This window comes from Amphiura filiformis, chromosome 12 (genome assembly GCF_039555335.1).
Source record: "Amphiura filiformis chromosome 12, Afil_fr2py, whole genome shotgun sequence".
NCBI lineage: Eukaryota > Metazoa > Echinodermata > Ophiuroidea > Amphilepidida > Amphiuridae > Amphiura > Amphiura filiformis.
This window is the reverse complement of record NC_092639.1, coordinates 2136259-2156531: the sequence shown is the minus strand read 5'-3', so window position 1 is coordinate 2156531 and position 20273 is coordinate 2136259. Positions and strand designations below refer to the sequence as shown.

Genomic DNA, 20273 nt, shown 5'->3' with positions numbered 1-20273 from the left:
AGACTTGATCAAATTGTGTATTGCTTAATATTAATCTTATCTTGTTAATCTGATTGGTCTTTGCCAGGAGGAAGATTTGGGGAGCTCTCTATTCAGTATGCTACAACATGGCCTACCATCTCACTCAACTGATTTACAAGCCTATTGAGACTATTGACGCTACTTGGGAAGTGGAATGCTGAACTTTGCTAACTATTTCAAAAACATTGTTGCATATATAATAAAGCATGTGTTGGGTACAGGGATGTAAATCTTCAGGAAATTTCCTGATTTCAGGAAATTTTGCTTGGATCTTCCCTGTACAAAGTATAGGGAAATACACATTTTCAGGAAATATTAAAGTTTATGCCAGTCTGTTTTCATCCCTGTTGGTACATGTATATGCAACTCAGATGTACATCAAGACTTGACAAGCTTGTAAATATCATCCAGAAACTGACTCCAACTGTTCTGATGTAGATGGTGAATTTCTGTGGCAGTCTTATCCATTCTGCCAGATATTTCATTTGTTCTCTTAAACCATCTTTGGTACTTAATGTTCATTAGTTTGACCTTCGCTACACTGTACCATTTTTGTTGCAGTGACGTCAACACATTGAAGCAGCTGTTTTGCTCGCGCATCACAGTGTCATTAAGTGCCTGCGCGTGTACTTCAGCGCTTTCATCAAACGCTAGCGATTTGATGCTTGGCCCAGTGAAATGCACACCGATTTTACTGTCATATCAGGGTGAAAAATGGTATAGTGTCATCGAAATTTATAAAGACATCATGCTAATACAGTTAGAACAGTTTAGGACTAAGAAAGCTGTATGTGGAGAACCTATGTCACTAAATTGCTGTTGAATGATACAGGAGCAAGATTTGTCCACATCCTTTTTCCTCTGAAATTGAAAGATTATCATTGTTCTGTTTAGAAAGAACAAAAGACTGTAAGTTGGAAAGGATTTAAACAACTAATATTTTGTGCCAACAGAAAAGAATAGTTTAACCCACCTACTGTGTTACAATTTTGAAAAAAATGCTATAGTGTCAGAAATTTGTGACATTTATTAAAATGTCCTGCTAACTTAGGTAAGAAGAGGAAGGCAGCTAATACAGTTTGAGCAATGTAGCATTGAGGGCACCGAGGTTGCGGGTTCGAGCCATCGTGTTGTGCCCTTGAGTAAGGCACTTAATCTCGATTACTCCTCTCCACCAGGTGTTTAAATGGGTATTCTTAAATGCTGGGAAGGTAACAGACTCGCTGTAGAGGAGGTGTAGCGATCCCCTATAGCAACATTACATGGAGGAGTCTGGCCCAATCGCCAATGAAAGAGAGATGGGCACTCCGATCACTGTTTATACAGGATCGTCTCCTTTACCTTTAGTATTGAGGAAGCGATATGCCACTACATTTCTGTTGAGTGATACAGGGGCAAGATTTGTCCTTTTTCCTCTGAAATTGAAAAATACAATAGATTAACATTGTTGTGTTTACAAAGATCAAAATACTGTAAGATGGAAAGGATTTAAACAACAAATATTTTGTGCCAACAGAAAAGAACAGTTAACCCACCTACTGTGTTACAATTAAAACTTGAGACAAATAAAAATTAATAAGTGGCAGCGTAAACCCCAGATAAAAGATCATAGAATGCACTAACACAGGATTCAAGTCCTGAACCTTTTGTGTGCAAGGCAGACATCCAAACCATTAGACCATCAGCTCTCCCTGATATATAGGGCTGGAAATGTTTTGTATTTTAACCCTAACAGAACCCATGGTTATTTACTATTGGAAGGGAAAGAAGGAGCAAAAAGGAGAGAAGGTGAACAAAGAAGTCACTTGGTACCCCCTGGATCGAACCTTAGTCCCCTTGCATGCCAAGCACAAGGGGTTTCGCTTTTCAGCGATTTTGTACGTATTTCTGGTGATTTTGTCATGTGTCATTTAATTTATTTTCACTTCTAGTTTACTTCCATTGGACTCTATCATTTTCTGGTTTAAGGGAAAAAAGGAAAACAGTTATATAATAGGAAATATAAAGGAATGCTGAAGAGGTATTATAACACCCAAAGGTTACAGTAAAAGGTGCTGAGAGCAGCAAAAATATTGCCCCAAAATGTGTGAAATATGTAAGAATGCATTTTCTTCAAGATTTTTTCTCAGCCAAGTAAGAGATATTTACATCAAGGTGAGCTTTGACTCTATACAGGAATTCAGAGGGAAATCGGCCCTTTCCTCAGTGAAAAAACGAAATTGACTAGAATGTGATGTGTGCATTGTGCCATCAACGGGCATAGTACGCCTCTGCGCACTTCAACATGCAACAGTGTTTCTTGAAACCCGTCTTAAATGTAAGAATATTTTTCTTCAAATAAACATTCAGAAAGAAATGCTTTGTAAGTCTACTTCCATTTCATGTTGTTTCATTCATGTGTAATTATTTTATTATTTTTTTAGCTACTGATATTATTGCATTCACAAATTGCAAATTGCTTTAGAAATAGCGGGTGTGCCAAAAAAGTTTATACATGTATGCAGATTTTTGAAAATAATTGAAGTTCGAAACTTGCATAGACTTAACCCACATTCCACGCATTCTTGAGCATGGTCCATTATTACTATTGTGTATTTAGCTGGGCATGCCCAGCCATAGCATGGTAGATGTAGTATTTATATATTCAACAACTCTTCCTATACTTTTGTACAGGACCCAACAGTTGTTAATCCACGATGAATCAACACTTTTGCAGTAAGCGTATACGCGAACGCCAGCGCACATCCGTGTTACGCATGAGCGCGTAAAATTCGCCATGTCTGGAATCTGTGTGCGATCATGCTTACAAGTTGAATTCAGTATTTTGGAAGTATCGGATAAAGATTGCTGTTTTATTCAGTTTTATTGCTGATATCAACAGAAATCACCGACCTTTTTGTAAGGCTGACTGTCAATGATTAACTGACATTCCTCATGAAATAATCAGGGAAATAATCATATGAATTATATGATCTTTAGCTTGTTTTCGTTGTTGAAAGGGATTCAATCATGTTTCACCGTTGTTCATCACCGATTAAGAACTCGCGTCCGGCTCGTCTGCGTGGTTTACTTATCAGAGAAGTTTAACTTGCAGATTTGATCCTAAACAAAATTGCATTATATTGATATATTTCAGCTTTTGGTTTGACATGGCATTTAATTCTAACTGAAAAACTGAAACAAATGTGGAGACAAACACATAATAAGAACACATCGTACTTGAGGTTATTTAATATTCCATAATCTGTACTTTATTGTCAACTTTTATACAAAATCTATTTCCTGTAGTTACTGTTGATTTTTTTCATTTTGATTTTAATTTTGATTTAATTTTAATTTTGATCAAAAGTGGCTATTCCAATTGAATTCCATACACCCCCATGGCAGACATGACTTCAATCTCCTACACAGGGAGTGTGAATTTCAAATAGGGTTACCTGAATAGGCAACTACATTTGAAATCTATACTCCTTGTGTTGGAGATTAAGGTCATGTCTTCCATGGGGGCGTATGGATTTCAATTGGATTATCTCAATGCTAGTCATTTTTGGAAGACATTAAATTTATAATTAACTGGGTCACCAGCTATACAAATTGGTTCCAAACTTTTCACAGCAGAAATCAATTATTTTATGGTATTTACTCAGAAATGAGAAATTATTTCACATTTCAATTTTGTTTTGTAATCGAGAGTATGACCCACACAGTGTTCGAAATATGCCTCAAAAAGTTACAGGCCAGCCGGGCTTGACCTTAAAAAGTTACTGGCCAGCCGGGCCGGCAACTAGATGCCAGTCAGAAAAGTTACCGGCCAGGTCAAAAAGTTACAGGCCAATGGCCGGCCCTATTTCGAACGCTGGACCCAATAATGCTAGCTACTTTGAACATTGATACATAATTAAATAAACCAATGAAGGTCAATAATTAAAACTGCCTCATTTTACAAAAACAAACCCAACTAGACTTAGCTGTGGTCTAAGACCACGAACACAGCCGTGTGGTGACCCCTTAATCACCTTTGACCCCAAACTATATGAAATCCCCATAGACATTGTACTAATGTCAATGCACATGTCCATGTGGCATCACATTGCTATGCTTTTTGTGGCAGAAGGGGCATTTTGAAGGTATATCGTTTTATACCGGAAGTGACCCCTTACTGACCATTGACCCCAAATGTGTGTACACCATATAGACACTGTGTTATAACTATCATACTATGCATGTGTGCAAGAGGTGTCACTGTCCTACGTAATTAGTGGAAGAAGAAGCATTTTAAAGGTATTTCGTTTTATACCGGAAGTGACCCCTTAATAACCTTTGACCCCAAATAAAATAATACCACATATAAACTGGGTAATCAAAATTCATGTGTGAACATACCGTTACTGTCCTATGTTTTTCCTAGCAAATAAAAAATTTTGAAGGTTTTTCGTTTTATACCGGAAGTGACCCCTTAATGACATTTGACCCCAAATCTGTGTACACCCCATAGACACTGGGTAATAACAATGCATGTGTGCAAGTGGTGTCTCTGTCCTACAGAATCTGTGGAAGAAGATGCATTTTAAAGGTATTTCGTTTTATACCGGAAGTGACCCCTTAATGAGATTTGACCCCAAATAAAAAAATACCACATATACATTGGGTGACTGCAGATCATGTGTGAACATACCGTTACTGTCCCATGGTTTACTTAGCTAATAAAATTTTTTGAAGGTATTACGTTTTATACCGGAAGTGACCCCTTAATGACCTTTGACCCCAAATCTGTGTACACCCCATAGACACTGGGTAATAACAATGCATGTGTGCAAGTGGCGTCTCTGTCCCACATAATTTGTTGAAGAAGATGCATTTTAAAGGTATTTCCTTTTATACCGGAAGTGACCCCTTAATGAGCTTTGACCCCAAATAAAAAAAATACCACATATACATTGGGTGACTGCAGATCATATGTGAACATACCGTTACTGTGCTATGTTTTATTTAGCTAATAAAAATTTTTGAAGGTTTTTCGTTTTATACCGGAAGTGACCCCTTAATGACCTTTGACCCCAAATCTGTGTACACTACATAGACACTGGGTAATAACAATTCATGTGTGCAAGTGGGGTTACTGTCCTACGTAAGTTGTGGGAGAAGATGCATTTTTAGTTGAAATCACGCTTTTTGACCCTGTGACCCCTCAAGTGTGACCTTTGACCCGACGAGTTTCATGTGACATGTAGGGGCACGGTCAATAATCATTGTGACCAAGTTAGGTCAAAATCGATGTAAGCATGTGAGTGCTAGAGCAAATGTAATGGTTGACAGAAGAAAGAAAGAAAGAAAGAAAGAAAGAAAGAACCTGTAAGAAAAAAGACACAGCCGTGACGTTAGTCACGGCTGTGTAATAATAAAACAAGCAAGAAATTGAACAAATAAATCACTACAATCTTTTGGAGATTAAAATAAGTCAAATAAATGCACTATGTATTTAGAGAGCCCAAGCACAACCAAATAAGGCTCTTGGTCTGAAGTTATTCACCATAGAAATGATGTAACAGGATTAATTACCAGAGCTATAGGTGAAAACAATATTTGAATGCATTGCCCTGCACTAGATGTACACTGTAACTCTGCATCACACCATCGCATAAATACCTGGATCATAATTCTATGGAAATTTCACATTACACATGTGCAGACATGACAGACATTCAAATATTGTTTTCACCCATACCTATGGTAATCCTGTTACATCACTACTTATACAACAAATTGGATTCATGTTGACAACACACCATATAATAATATTAGAATTAGAAGATCAAGCGGCACAATAGAAAACTGGCCTATTATAATAAATATGATATTGAAAATGCAATTGAAAATTTGAGCAATTATAGTGAAAATGTCAAACATTTGACCAATAAATTAAAATTCAAGATGGACTCAATAAAATTGGACTTGTGCGATTTTTGGTGCATTATGAAGTACAAACAAAATAATTGACCAGTGACCACACCAAGAAGTTAGTACCAATGTCAAAATTATCTATTTATTGCAAAAATATACATCAGAATTTTATAAAGCCAATCTAATATCTTAGGTTAATGCACTATTCATCAACACACAAAATTATTTCAATTCTCCTTCCTCAAACTCCTGCATAATATTGTTTATGCACAGCATACTTGTATCATATGAATATTTATTGGGGGTATTTCTGTAATAAAGTTTGAATCAATAAAATATAATTCATTAGTTGCCATGCCACCTGGCAACCAGCTGGAAGTCATTTTTAGTAAACAATTTCTTGTTTGTTTTTAAGAATAAATCATCGCATTTAGCAGTCAAACAGAAAGCGATATAGAGTTTCACATGTACCTCAGAAGTAAGTTTATCAGTTTTGTGATTTCATTGGATGAGAGCCCCAGTTTGATGAGTAAATAATGGTGTTGCGGGCTATACAAAAATATAAATAATTTTCAGTGTTCTAACCTTGCATAAAATACACTATCAAAGTTGCTTCTCCTATGGCAGTGTATGGAGAGAGCCAACTCAAGCCCTCAAGGGCAATGCGCAGACTCTGAGAAAGCCATGGTTGTTGCTCTTTGCTCATTGGCCAAAAATCATATCCGGTGCTATTATACGTCAGAGTGGCGATAGTCAACTCCAAGCAATTTGCTGCTTTGAGCAGAGCACAGGAGTGATCAATATATCGGCATTGCTGGCCCGATTGCTGACCATGACGATTGTGACAACTCTAGTCCGAAGGTTCCCTAGTCCGAAGGCTCCTTAGTCTGAAGATTCGCTAGTCCGAACACGTAATTTACTATTCGCTAGTCCGAATTCTGAAAAAGGTTCGCTTATGCGAATATCGGGTTCTCTAGTCCGTATATAGAATAAGGCTCGCTAACCCTAACCATAAACCTTAACCCTAACCCTAAACCAACAGAACCTTTGGACTAGCGAAGTCACGATGACGATATGAAATATGAAACCAACATAAAGAGAGCCATGGTGAAGGATCTCTCTCACTCTCCTTGTAACTAAACACCTTTGTTACATAACCAATAAGGTATAGCTAGCCTTCTTTTTTTTTGACTATACCCCTCTTGGGAAGTATTTCATCATACATCATTTCATCAAGTACCATGCATTTTTTTTTACAAAATTATATGTGGTTCTTCTTTTAATGGGCCTTTGTAAGTGCCACAGATGGATTGATAAAATGGCCTGAAATTAATAGCACCTTTAATTACCAGCCTTCTAAGGCCCATAAAATATAAACGCATATAATTTTGCAATAAAATTTGCACATTATGATAATTGAGCAAGTATAGTTTTTGAGGAGGCTATTTTATGTATTGTACATGTATGTGTGGTCTTTTCAAAAATAAAATTTCTCTCTGAAACAAAGGTGTTAAGCTCTCAAATGCATTTCTAACCGAGGAATTGTTACGATTAATTTCTATCTAGACTAGAATCTGGCACATATTGGTGTATAGTAAATTTCATAGAATTGTCTGCTGTCAATGACTTATTATAGGTTAATAAATGCGTATCACTTGTTGGGTTGGGAGTGAAATTATACAAAATTTTTCACATATATTGAGATGTTGATGTGTCGAATACAAAAGCCCTGCAGGGGGTGCATTAGAGGCATCAATATCTCAGTACAATCCCACGATTTTTGCTCTTTTTAAAACAAAATTGTCACTAAAAATGTTTGAAAATATATATAAGCAAATATAAAAACATCAACCTGCAAGAAAAATGAACACGTCCAAAAGCACTGCTCATAGTATGCAGAGTGTGCGCCCCGGGGTGTGTGCCCGCGCATTATACACAATTAATGTATGGTTAGCATTTTGCTAATATTTGCCTCCGATTGGTTCTTGCGATCTAAGAGTGTATGAATATTAAATCAGCTACATCCAATTCTTGTAATAATTAAAATCAGTCACTATATACTGTTATTCAGCCTTCATACAAACAAATAAATAATTAAATGAAAATCAAAAATAAATGAAACATTTATAAATACAATCATTTGATATACTTTGGTTTTATATAATTCGGCATGATCCAAGGGCACACCGCTCAGATGCAGCGGCACAACTCTGAAAGCCTGTGTTGTTGTGTCCAAAGATCGTATCCAGTGCTGTACATCAGAGCGGCAGTGCTCCTGAGTTGACTTGAAGTCAATTCTGAGCGATTTGGTTGGTGCTTTGAGCAAAGCACAGGAGTGATCAAGTCAACTCTTTGTTTTGTGGTATAAGTCAACTCTGTGGTATAAGTCAACTCTGTGGTATAAGTCAACTCTGTGGTATAAGTCAACTCTGAGCGATTTGGTGCTTTGAGCAAAGCACAGGAGTGATCGATATATCGGCTTGCCACCGATCACCGCTGGCATTGCGGGCCTGATTGCTGGCCATGACGATATGAAACCAACATAAAGAGAGCCATGGTGAGGGATCCCTCTCACACTCCTCTACACACCTTTGTTACATAACCAATAATGTATAGCTAGCCTTCTTTTTTGTTTTGGCTATATCCCCACTTAAGAAGTATTTCATCATACATACTTGCTCAAGTACCATTATGTGCAAATTAGGAAGTATTTCATTATATATATACTTGCTCAAGTAGCATCATGTGCAATTTTTTTTTACAAAATTATATGTGGTTCTTCTTTTAATGGGCCTTTGTAAGTGCCACAGATGGATTGATAAAATGGCCTGAAATTAAATTATAGCACCTTTAATTACCAGCCTTCTAAGGCCCATAAAATATAAATGCATACAATTTTGCAATAAAATTTGCACATTATGATAATTGAGCAAGTAGAGTTTTCGAAGAGGCTATTCAAATTATTTTTTATGCATTGTACATGTATGTGTGGTCTTTTCAAAAATAAAATATCCATCTGAAACAAAGGTGTTAAAGCTCTCAAATGCATTTCTAACTGAGGAATTGTTATGATTAATTTCTATCTAGAATCTGGCACATATTGGTGTATAGTAAATTTCATAGCATTGTCTGCTGTCTGTGACTGATTATAGGTTAATAAATGCGTATCACTTGTTGGGTTGGGAGTGAAATTATACAAAATTTTTCACATATATTGAGATGTTGATGTGTCGAATACAAAAGCCCTGCAGGGGGTGCATTAGAGGCATCAATATCTCAGTACAATCCCACGATTTTTGCTCTTTTCAAAACAAAATTGTCACTAAAAATGTAAAAACATCAACCTGCAAGAAAAATGAACACGTCCAAAAGCACTGCTCATAGTATGCAGAGTGTGCGCCCTGGGGTGTGTGCCCGCACATTATACACAATTAATGTATGGTTAGCATTTTTGCTAATATTTGCTAATATGTTTGCTAATATTTGCTCCGATTGGTTCTTGCTATCTAAGTGTGTATGAATATTAAATCAGCTATCCAATTCTTGTAATACTAGTAATTAAAATCAGTTGCTATATTACTGTTCTTCAGCCTTCATACAAACAAATGAAAATCAAAAATAAATGAAACATTCATATATACAATCATTTGATATACTTTGGTTTTATATGATTTTAAGTCATATTCAAATCTATGAGCTGTATCATAATATGTCGGTATCAATTAGCACATTACCGGCCAGGTGGATCAACTCTGTATTCAAGAATGGCACATATCTTACCCAAAAGTCCAATTAAACCTCTATTTTGGACAATTTCAAGGTCATTTTGATTTTTTAAAGAAAATAACAAAATGGCTTTTAAAACCATTTTAAGACCATTTGGGTAATTCTCACATGTGAAAGTCTAAATTGTGAGTTGACCCACCAGGATACACCATTTGGGTAATAGCCAAATTGGCATTGGAAATTTGCAATGCACTGTGGGACAGTTTTTGCAGTTTTGGGACACTTTGCAAAGAAACCATCACTATGTCAGCACCAATGCACACCAGTTCAATGTGACTATAATAGGAGACTGAATTTAAAAGACTGGTTTGCGTCTGATGATCAACTCCCCACAGCCGGTGAAAAGGAAGGTTGATTCATCTGGTGCCTTCATCGGAGAAAAGGAATTGCAGAAAATGGAGAAAAATGTCGGTACTTTTACAAGGCAAAAGCAATTTTCTAGACATAGTTGAAATAGTGCCTAAAAAAGAAAGTTTTCTATTACTATTGCATGTATAAGGTCTAATTTTGAGATGTTTTGAAGGTGCAAAATTAAGCATAGGGCAAGCTATTTTACTCTGCTGTGTTCAGAAATTTCAATCATCACGACAAATAGTCAGCAAATCGTTTCCAAGTTTGATTGACAAATGACGTAAAATGCATACTAGTCTTTTTGATTCAGTCTCTGATTATTCAGCGTGTTACACTTGACCAGTTCAACTTACACAATGATGATATGCGCATCGACAATGACAGTCTCAGGTTTTTGCAAAGGATGCTGGGAAGAAACCCAAAAGTGAAAGGCAGTTATTTATTCATAGATGTTAGTGCGTTCCTTCATCTGTGTCTTGCATCCATAGTTGAGTTCAGCTCCTGCACTCAGCAGTAGATCATTACCAGTACAGAAGGTAGCCTCTGCTGCCAGGAATAGGCACATCTGACCCGACTCTTCTAAGGTACCAAATCTACCGGTCAACTGAAATGGAAAATAATTTTTTGTTAGAGTCAGGTTAGGATAGGATAATAGTTGAGGTACCGTATTCGTTCCAATAAGCGCCCATGCCCCAATAATACTTCCAGTAAGCTTACCTGTCAAAATACTTCCAGTAAGCTTACCTGTCGAGTAATTTTACATGCATGCATGAGGGAAATTGAGCATCAAAAGCACCCAAAATGTGCACCAAATTTAAATTATGACGCTATTTCATAGTGGGCAGATGTATAGATATTAAAAATACTTCACAATAACCACCTGCAAATGCCTTTAAAAGGCCAACTTTTAGCTAATTCTGTCTCAAATTAGTATTTTTTGCTGTACATGCCAGTGTCATTATTTATTTACAGTTAGTGCGCCCTCAAAACATTTTGTCAATATAATATTAAATTAAGACACATAATATTGTGAGGGCGCACTAACTGTGAGTAACTAAATACTTTCAGACGGTGATTGATGACTAAAAACAAGGTAAAATATAAGCGCCCACCCAAAATGACTTTGTTAAGTGCCCTGGGCGCTTATTGGAATGAATACGGTAATTAAGATTAGTGTATGGCTAGGCCTATGTCTATGATAAATAAAGGGCTTATGTTTCTAATATTTTAACCAATCAATGAACAAAGAATAAATTAATGAAGGATATAAAACAAATATTTACTGCTCTAAATTCGGTGTCCAGTTCACCTCGGGGACCAAAAGATTCAACCAGATCCCTCATGAGCAGTAAATATGTGTATACCCTTATATCCTATAGCAGACATGACCTTAATCTCTCACAGAGGGGTGTAGATTTCAGATGGAGTAGCACATTCAGGTAACCCCATTTGAAATCCACACTCCCTGTGTGGAAGTCATGTCTTCCATAGGGTGTATGGATTTCAACTGGAATAACCTATTTGTTCAATGAAAAGCCTGCAGCTTTACAACTATGTATGCTATAATAGACTCAGGTTCTTAACAGTTAAAAACTTCACAATTTTTGACATAAAAGTAGTAGAAAAATATCAAGTCACACAATTCTTCATTAGGGACCATTCACAAAAACTTGTAACAGGGGGGCCTTTTGGACCTAAAATTATTTTCAGGGCTCCCTTTTTGGCCATGGAAAATGAGCATCAACCCCATAGAAAATAGTGTATACTCATGTTCTACAAGAAAAATTAAGGTGATATTTTCAAGCCCCCCTCCCCTTCAGAGGGATAAAAAATTTCAGGGCCCCACTTTTTGCATCAGGCCTTACAAGTGTTTGTGAATGGTCCCTTATTGTGTTGCATACCTGTGCCTCTGCACCACCCTTTATCATAGCTTCTGGGTTTCCCGATGCATTCGCTCCAGATTCCCATAATGGTGTCCAGATGTTGCCTGGTGATACACTGAGCAAAAACAAAAATTATTGAATGAAAAAATAACGTGTGTGTGGTACCAACACATGGACCAGTTTCAAATGAAAAAGATAACATTGATTACTGTTATGGGCAATATTAATGTGTACCCCTGTGGTGGATACATGTAGTTCACAGTTTTGCATAACCCAATATTTTCCTTCACCATTTAAAGCCATATTATAACATTTCTGTAAAAATAGATTAGTATTTATTTTCCATAAAATGTTAGCTTTTACTGTCAGATATATCCCCTTTTAATTATGAGCCGAACAAGTGAGGTAAAGCATAGAAAATTGGAATTTACTACTAGCGCCCATGCATGTTACTCCCGTAGTTGTAATATGGTACGATCCTCGGGGTGTGTGTGTATGTGTATCCCGCACACCGTGTACGCACTGTGCATACGTGTTCGACTAATATTTCCATTGTAATAATAAAACGCCGGTTCCATCGTTTTATTCAAAATCTCGGATTTTGACAAAACCACAGCACCTTAAGGATACGATACATGATTTACCGACAAGTGACTCATTTTGGAATGCGATCATGAATTTTGAAGAAATAAAGTTTCCAGAGGCTTCGTTGGGACTCGAACCAGCGATTCTAAACTTCCTTCGATTACGCATCTAGTGCTTTACCGCTCGGCCACCGTGGCAGTTGAGCGGATGAGTGTAATGATAAAAGATAAATCTCATAAGGCCATCTTTAGCCTTTTGTTTACTAAAAAAGACGCGTTTTGTAAAGATAGATTAGCCGTTTTATGCATAAATAGCACAAACGTTTGGGAAAGGTTTCAAACAAATAATAAAGACACTGATGTGATGATGAAATTGCGTAAGTCTGGAATTATCTGCGTCGCAATGTTTTGTTTTGGTTTTAGGAATTTGACCTTAAAATTTACGACTTCATGACATTATCATTCGAAATCAACAAAAGATATTTCAACACTATATATCCTCATTCTTTCTCTAGAATGTTTTGTACATGTATGTGAAATAGCTTCAACAATGGTTCGCTGCATAATGGTAAAAATAGCCTTGACCTAAAAAAAGGGCGAGAGGTACCATATTTACGGATTCAGGCTAAATTTAAAATTGATATAAAACGTTTGTTTTTTGATCGATTACAAAAATTAATTTTTGTCGTATAAAGAAATTGTATCTGGCGTGAATTACACTACAATTTTTATTCCTAGGGCTCTTTGACTTCTTCAAATAATTTTTTTAATGATAGAGTGAATCCACTGACCCTCTATAATTACCGACAAAAGATCGAGTCCCCTCAAGTCTTGATTTTTGCAGAGTATCTTTATTGACTAAAGTACATTACAATCATGTAAAAACCAGAATTTAAAAAAAATTGAGGGCGTTCTCCTTAGCAAATGTTATAATATGGCTTTAAGGGCATAATATAGAAACTGTGCCAAAAACATCTGTGCCAAAAATTGCTTGCCTCCCCTCATTTGACCTCCCAAAAAATGCTTGTCCCATCCCTTTTGACCTGCCTAAAATGTTAGCTCCCCTGCTTTTGGCCTGCCAAATCCCCCCGTATAATTAATAACCCAGGGTACACATAATTATTGCACCACCCGTACAGAATGTAAATGATTTGCATACATCATGATTCGCTCATTTTGTAAAAACATGAGTTTGCTTTTTTTTTTAAATTGTCCTTGGAAATAACTGTTTGCCCTAAAGAGAACAATGGATCAAATCTGATTATATAGCAACCTTAATTACACATTTTAAAAGTTTTTAATTTTTGAAATATATATAAAAGATATTTCCTACCTGAAACTTTCAGGTAGGAAGTATCTTTTTGGTCTGACGCATGAATCATGTTATTATTAATTGCCTTCAGACCCCTGTCTGAATTTCAATCATAATTATATATTTCAGCAAAAATGCTAATAGTATATCTATTATTATGAGAAAATATTTAAAAAAAAACCTTTTTCTAATGTAGCAGTAAGGCAAAGTTGTTTTTATCAACTATCTCTACATGCCCTTTTAATGCTACTAATAGGGTTTTCCAGTTGAAATCCATACACCCCCTATGGAAGACATGACCTTAATCTTCCACACAGGGAGTGTGAATTTCAAATGGGGCTACCTGGAAGGGTGACTCCATTTGAAATTTACACCCCCTGTGTAGATTATTACGATCATGTCTTTCATATGGGGTGTATGGATTTCATCAAGAATAACCTAATGCTTCTATACTGATCGGAAATTGTCAATGGCGATAAATTATCACCTAATACCTTCCCCTGACAGTGCTTGTATATAGTTTCACCATTGATATGAGTGTTACATGTAACATAATCATGACCCATGAGCAAAGGGAATACCCAAGACAAAACTTGTATATAGTTTTTCAGCTTTGATATTATTGTAAACTGTAGCATTACCCGCTCAAAGTAATCATGTCATATAAACAAGGGATTCATGCCTCTTTCTGCTCTAATGATTGTAGTGCGGAAATTAATTGATGTAATATATACTCTTCTTGTTTTTACAAAAACAGCATGATACGTTGTTGTAATACACCGTCCCATCGTTGTATAAGATAAAATATAATCACATTACGTGTTGCATTTCTCATAAGCGCATCTTCGTTGGAAGTTACAACTTGTGCTAAAAAAGAGACTGTGTATTTGTTATAGTGGCTCATTGAATTTGGACAACCAGTTCCAAAGATAGGAGCAACAGCAGGAAACAAAAGGAAATATTCGCTTTGTTTGGCTATATTTCAAAATCAATATTTCCGAGTTCCGTCTGATTTTGCTTCATCGCATCACATATTATGTATGATTTATAAACAGACAAAGTTGCTGGTGTGGAATGACTTATACTTGAATCATAGACAGATAACACCAATCACCAATTACTATATATCGTTATGAATTCGGCAGACGGCCGAATCCAGATTCGGCTTTTGGTAAATTCATTTTACGCATGCATTATTTTTGAATTAGAGAACAAGGGATCTATGGTTTACCTATAGAGGGCAGCATATCGATTTTTTAACGGTTATCGCTGTTGACCGCACTTTCGATGCACCGTTAGCTAACCCTGTATGTCGCCTCTTTTGATTACTTATTATGCTGTTATCATCTGATCTCCGTTAAAAAACCGATATACTGCCCTCTATTATGTACATCATTGATCCCTTGTTCTCCAATTCAAATGTTAAGCATGCGTAAAATGAATTTACCAAAAGCCGAATACGGATTCGGCCGTCTGCCGAATTCATAACGATATGTACTGGATGCCACCATTTGTTCCATTGCAGTGTGAAGAGCAGTGTGATATAGGAACATATTGAAAGACAAAACATTTTGTAAGAGCAACGTTGACCACCTTTAACTATTATCATGGCTTGGTATGGTTATTACAATATCTCTGCATTGATAATGTTGCTGTTTGTTATGGTACTTTACAACACAACTGCTGCAGATGAACATCCAGAGCACATATCCATAACATGTGAAGAAGAGGATATTACCAACTGGTGGTGGGGATATAAATCCTATACATCAGGTGGTAATGGTACAAAATGTCACATCCATTGTCCCATAGACTGCACATGTATCCTTGGTAACTATACAGTGTCAAGCACCTGCACTAATGGAGACATAGCTGAGACTACAATCCCATACCCATCTGATGTGACTTATCTGAGCTGGGCTGACACCACATTGCATGCTGTCAAACCAAAAACATTCTCAATGTTTGCTGATATATTAGATGGACTACATCTAAACAATATCAGAGTCCAGTACAGGCGCGTAGCAAGGCGTGTAAAGGTGGGGCGCCCAATAGACGGACCCAATGTACCTCAATGTGACACTGAAAACTGAATGTAAAGAAATGGCCGCGAAGAGGCCATCGCGTCGTGCTTGCACGACGCAGGGGGGTGTCTGAGGGGGGATGTGGCCCCCTCAGAAGTTAGAAACTTTTGCAAAATGAAGACCCAATTGAAGCGATTTGTTGGACCATTTTAGCACTTAGTGTGTAAAACTTTAGTTTGAATTTCGTGGACAAGTTTTCCCTATTATTGTAGGCCTATAAATTGTGTTGAAACATAAATTGGCAAATGTGGAAAGGAGAAGCGAAAATTTGCACTTGTTTGTCCACTACGCAGGGGGGTGTCTGTAAGTCCTCAGAAGTAAGAAACTTTTGCAAAATGAAGACCTAATTGAAGCGATTTGGTGGACCATTTTAGCACTATTAGTGAGAAAAGTTTAGTTTGAAAAAGCCGAAAATTTGTGAAATGACGGTCCATGAAGCCTTTCGTGTACAAGTAGTTTTCTCTATTATTGTAGGCCTATAAATCTGTTAAACATAGGGCCTAAACTGGCAAATGTTGAAAGCAGAAGCGAAAATGGGCACTTATTTACCTACTATGCAGGGGGTGTTTGAGGGGGATGTTCCCCCCTCAGAACTTAAGAAATTTCGCAAAAGGAAGGTCCAATTGAAGCCATTTTGGTGCATCATTTTTACACTATTTAAGTTAAGACTCAGCATGGAGTCCGTCTTAATAATACCGACTTTGTTGACAAAATGTGACGGGCCCTGCAAATCGGCGGGCCGGCAGTAATTTTCACATGCTTTTATGTGTGCTTTTAATTATGACGAGGACTCGCCGCGCACCTCCCAGTTCTGGCACTCAGTGTATCCGCACCGGTTGCACTAAAAGAAGCGCGATTCGCGAAATACAGTAAGAAAAAAGGGGTCATTTTTCATACACTTGTTCGCGAAATTGAAAAAGGGTACCAATCACAGGTATAAATCATCGTAGTTTCATTATTCAATTCATTTACAAATTTCAGTTTCATTTTTCCGTTTGGTGCACATTACATTAGGTCACATTATACGATGCATATACAACCGCGGGTGCCGTACATTAATTAATGCGTTTCCATCAAAAAGGGGTACCGTATATTAGAAATATTATTCGCGTTTTAGCAAAAAAAAAAGGGCATTGTAGAAGGGCAAAAAATTCGCGAAATTGCTAAAAATAGGGTTGTTTTTATCCTGAAAAGTTCGCGAAAATGAGATTCAAAAGGGGTGTTTTCAAAGTTCGCGACGAGCATGAGTGACCAGCGGTATACACGGAGTGCTGGAACCGGGACCCGCCTTCAAGCAATGCCTAAAATAATTGCAGGGCTACGGTATCCCGGTATACATCATAAGACTTACTTCCGATCGCCCCGACTGCGCGGTTTTTTAGGCATGAGCCTACTATCATGACTACTCGCAATTTAACTTTTTTCTCTCCTCTTTTTTTCCCTTTTCTATTCTCTTTTTCTCCTTCTTTCCCCTTTCCTTTTCTCTTCTCTTCTTTTCTTTGCAAAAAAGTGGGGCGCCCATGGGCGCCTGGCGCCCCGCTTGCGACGCGCCTGGTCCAGTACATTCAACAAGGAGCTTTTGATGGGTTAACCATTCTGAGGTATCTATTCCTACAAGATAATGATCTAACGAACATAGTCCCTGGTGTACTCAACAACCTGATAAGCTTGGAGACGTTATACCTTTCAAACAATCATCTGACTGACATAGTGCTGGGTGTATTCAGCAACCTGACAAGCTTGGAGCATTTGTACCTTTCAAACAATCATCTGACTGACATAGTGCTGGGTGTATTCAGCAACCTGACAAACTTGAAATGGTTAGACCTAACAAGCAATAATGTTACTGTCATTGTACCTGGTGTATTCAGCAGCCTGATAAACTTGAAGGAGTTACACCTTTCAAACAACAATGTTACTACCATAGTGCCTGGTGTATTCAACAACCTAACAAGCTTGGAGTGGTTGTACCTTTCAAACAATCATCTGACTGACATAGTGCTGGGTGTATTCAGCAACCTGACAAACTTGAAATGGTTAGACCTAACAAGCAATAATGTTACTGTCATTGTACCTGGTGTATTCAGCAGCCTGATAAACTTGAAGGAGTTACACCTTTCAAACAACAATGTTACTACCATAGTGCCTGGTGTATTCAACAACCTAACAAGCTTGGAGTGGTTGTACCTTTCAAACAATCATCTGACTGACATAGTGCCTGGTGTATTCAACAACCTGACAAAATTGATATGGTTAGACCTTTCAAACAACAATGTTACTACCATAGTGCCTAGTATATTCAACAACCTGACAAACTTGAGAAGGTTAGACCTTTCAAACAATCATCTTGTAGAAATAGTACCTGGCATTTTCAGCAGCTTGACTAACATGGCAGCCTTGGTCCTTTCGAACAATAATCTCACCGAGATAGCACCTGGTGCATTCACCAACTTGAAGAGGTTTACATCTTGCAAACAATCATCTTACCGAAATAGTGCCTGGTATATTTAGCAATCTGCCAAGCTTGTTTGTATTGAACATTTCAAACAATTACATTACTGAGATACCTCCTGGTGCATTTGGTGAATTCTGCAGCAAATTAACAATTTACGTTATAAATAGCACATATGCCTCACAAGATTTCCGCCTATCATTATCACACAATAACCTTTCCATATTTCATTCTGGTACATTTCAAAATCAAACTGAACTCAGATATCTTGACATTGATCACAACCAATTGCAGTTCCTTCCACAAGATATTTTTTACAACCTGAGCCAGCTGGTACATTTAGACCTGTCAGTAAATAACTTAGTTCACATTCCTACTGAACTATTTATTCATTGTCTTCAATTGGAAAGAATTGACTTGACTGACAATCCAGTTTTGTGGTTTGAGCCCAATACATTTGCAGGGTTGAATGAAACTGTAGATTTAATTGTAAGTGACCCTTCAATCTGTTGTTTTACATCAGCTAACTGCATATGTAACAAAGCTCCATCCCCATTCCTGACATGCAAACGTTTGTTGCCATATAATGGTCTTCGCATAGCTGTATGGTTTATAGGTGCTCTCTGATTGGAAATATATTGGTCTTGTATGTTAAATTCAAGCATAAACAGCAAAGTAATAAGGTCCAATCCTTGCTGATCACAAATCTGTCAATATCTGATTTCTGTATGGGTATATATCTGATTATTTTAGTTTCAGCAGACATATATTACACACACTATTTCCCAACATTTTCTGAATCATGGAGATCTAGTATGTTGTGTAGAATAGCTGGTGCCTTATCTGTGTTATCAAGTGAGGCATCGGCGTTCTTCATAACACTGATAACCATTGATAGGTTTCTGGGGGTGAAGTACACATTCAGGTATCAAATAAGCACTAAACTTTCCCGTATTATGGTTGCCCTGCTGTGGTTTGTAGCATTAGCCATAAGCATAGCAACATTTGCATTATCACAAGGCAATTTGGACATCTACGCAGTTTCTGAAATTTGTGTAGGGTTACCAATATCAAGATATCATTCTCAGAGTACAAATGAAACATCACATAGTCGAATGAGTGTATGGGACAGAAATTTCATAACAACAACTGATTCCCATGCTGTGTACACTGGGAGTAGGGCAGCTATGTATTTTTCAATTGCTGTGTTCACAATCCTTAATCTGGGGTGTTTTTTTGTTGTAGGTTACTGCTATCTAGCTATTTTCATTTCTGCCAGGCAAACAGCTCAAAAAGCTGGTCGTTCCACCAATACAAATGAAGAAATCAGAATGGCTATGAAATGTTTTCTCATAGTCTTTACAGATTTTTGTTGTTGGATTTCAGTAGGTATATTGTCAATTCTAGTCCAAGCTGGGGCAGTAGAAGTTGACCCAGTTGCCTATGTCTGGATAGCAACATTTGTTTTACCAATCAATTCCTCAATTAATCCATTCCTATATACTTTGGTTTCATTTATTTTGAGTAAGAACAAAAGGAACAGGCAAGAAAACATTCCACTCCAGCCAATCAGGAGATCATAGGGTGATCACATGGTCAGGACCCAATAAACTAAATGCTATGTGAATCTATGATGCTGAGCATGTCTTTGAATAATAATAATATTTTATTCTTATAAAGCGCATTACAATAAAATCTCAAGGTGCTGAACATTTTACAAGCATAAAATATATGAACACAATAAAAGATATTTTGAATATACAATAATAAAAATAAGATCAAGCATCTCGAATACAGAGAGAATGAAGCACATCAATGGATATTACACATGCAGTATGGCAAATATTTCGCACGAACAGAAAACAGCACTGTGTAAAATTCAATAAATGGCAAACTTTA

The 20273-nt window shown here is 37.1% G+C and overlaps 2 protein-coding genes across 3 annotated transcripts in view; one reads left to right on the top strand and one right to left on the bottom strand.

Annotated features, from left to right (window-relative positions):
- LOC140165647 (integrator complex subunit 11-like) overlaps nt 1–1115 on the top strand; it is a 64972-nt gene extending 63857 nt beyond the window's left edge. For both annotated transcript variants that reach the window (XM_072188942.1, XM_072188943.1), the window contains one exon: nt 68–1115. In XM_072188942.1, coding sequence (XP_072045043.1) covers nt 68–148 — 81 coding nt within the window. In that variant the 3' untranslated portion in view covers nt 149–1115. The remainder of the gene's footprint in view (nt 1–67) is intronic.
- Nucleotides 1116–10348: 9233 nt separating this feature from the next.
- The window catches only part of LOC140165645 (L-fucose dehydrogenase-like), a 32645-nt gene continuing 22720 nt past the window's right edge, over nt 10349–20273 (bottom strand). The window contains exons 8-9 of the mRNA XM_072188940.1: nt 11961–12057; nt 10349–10663 (exon numbers count right to left, since the gene is read on the bottom strand). Of these exons, the coding sequence (XP_072045041.1) occupies nt 10499–10663; nt 11961–12057 (262 nt within the window). The 3' untranslated portion in view covers nt 10349–10498. The remainder of the gene's footprint in view (nt 10664–11960; nt 12058–20273) is intronic.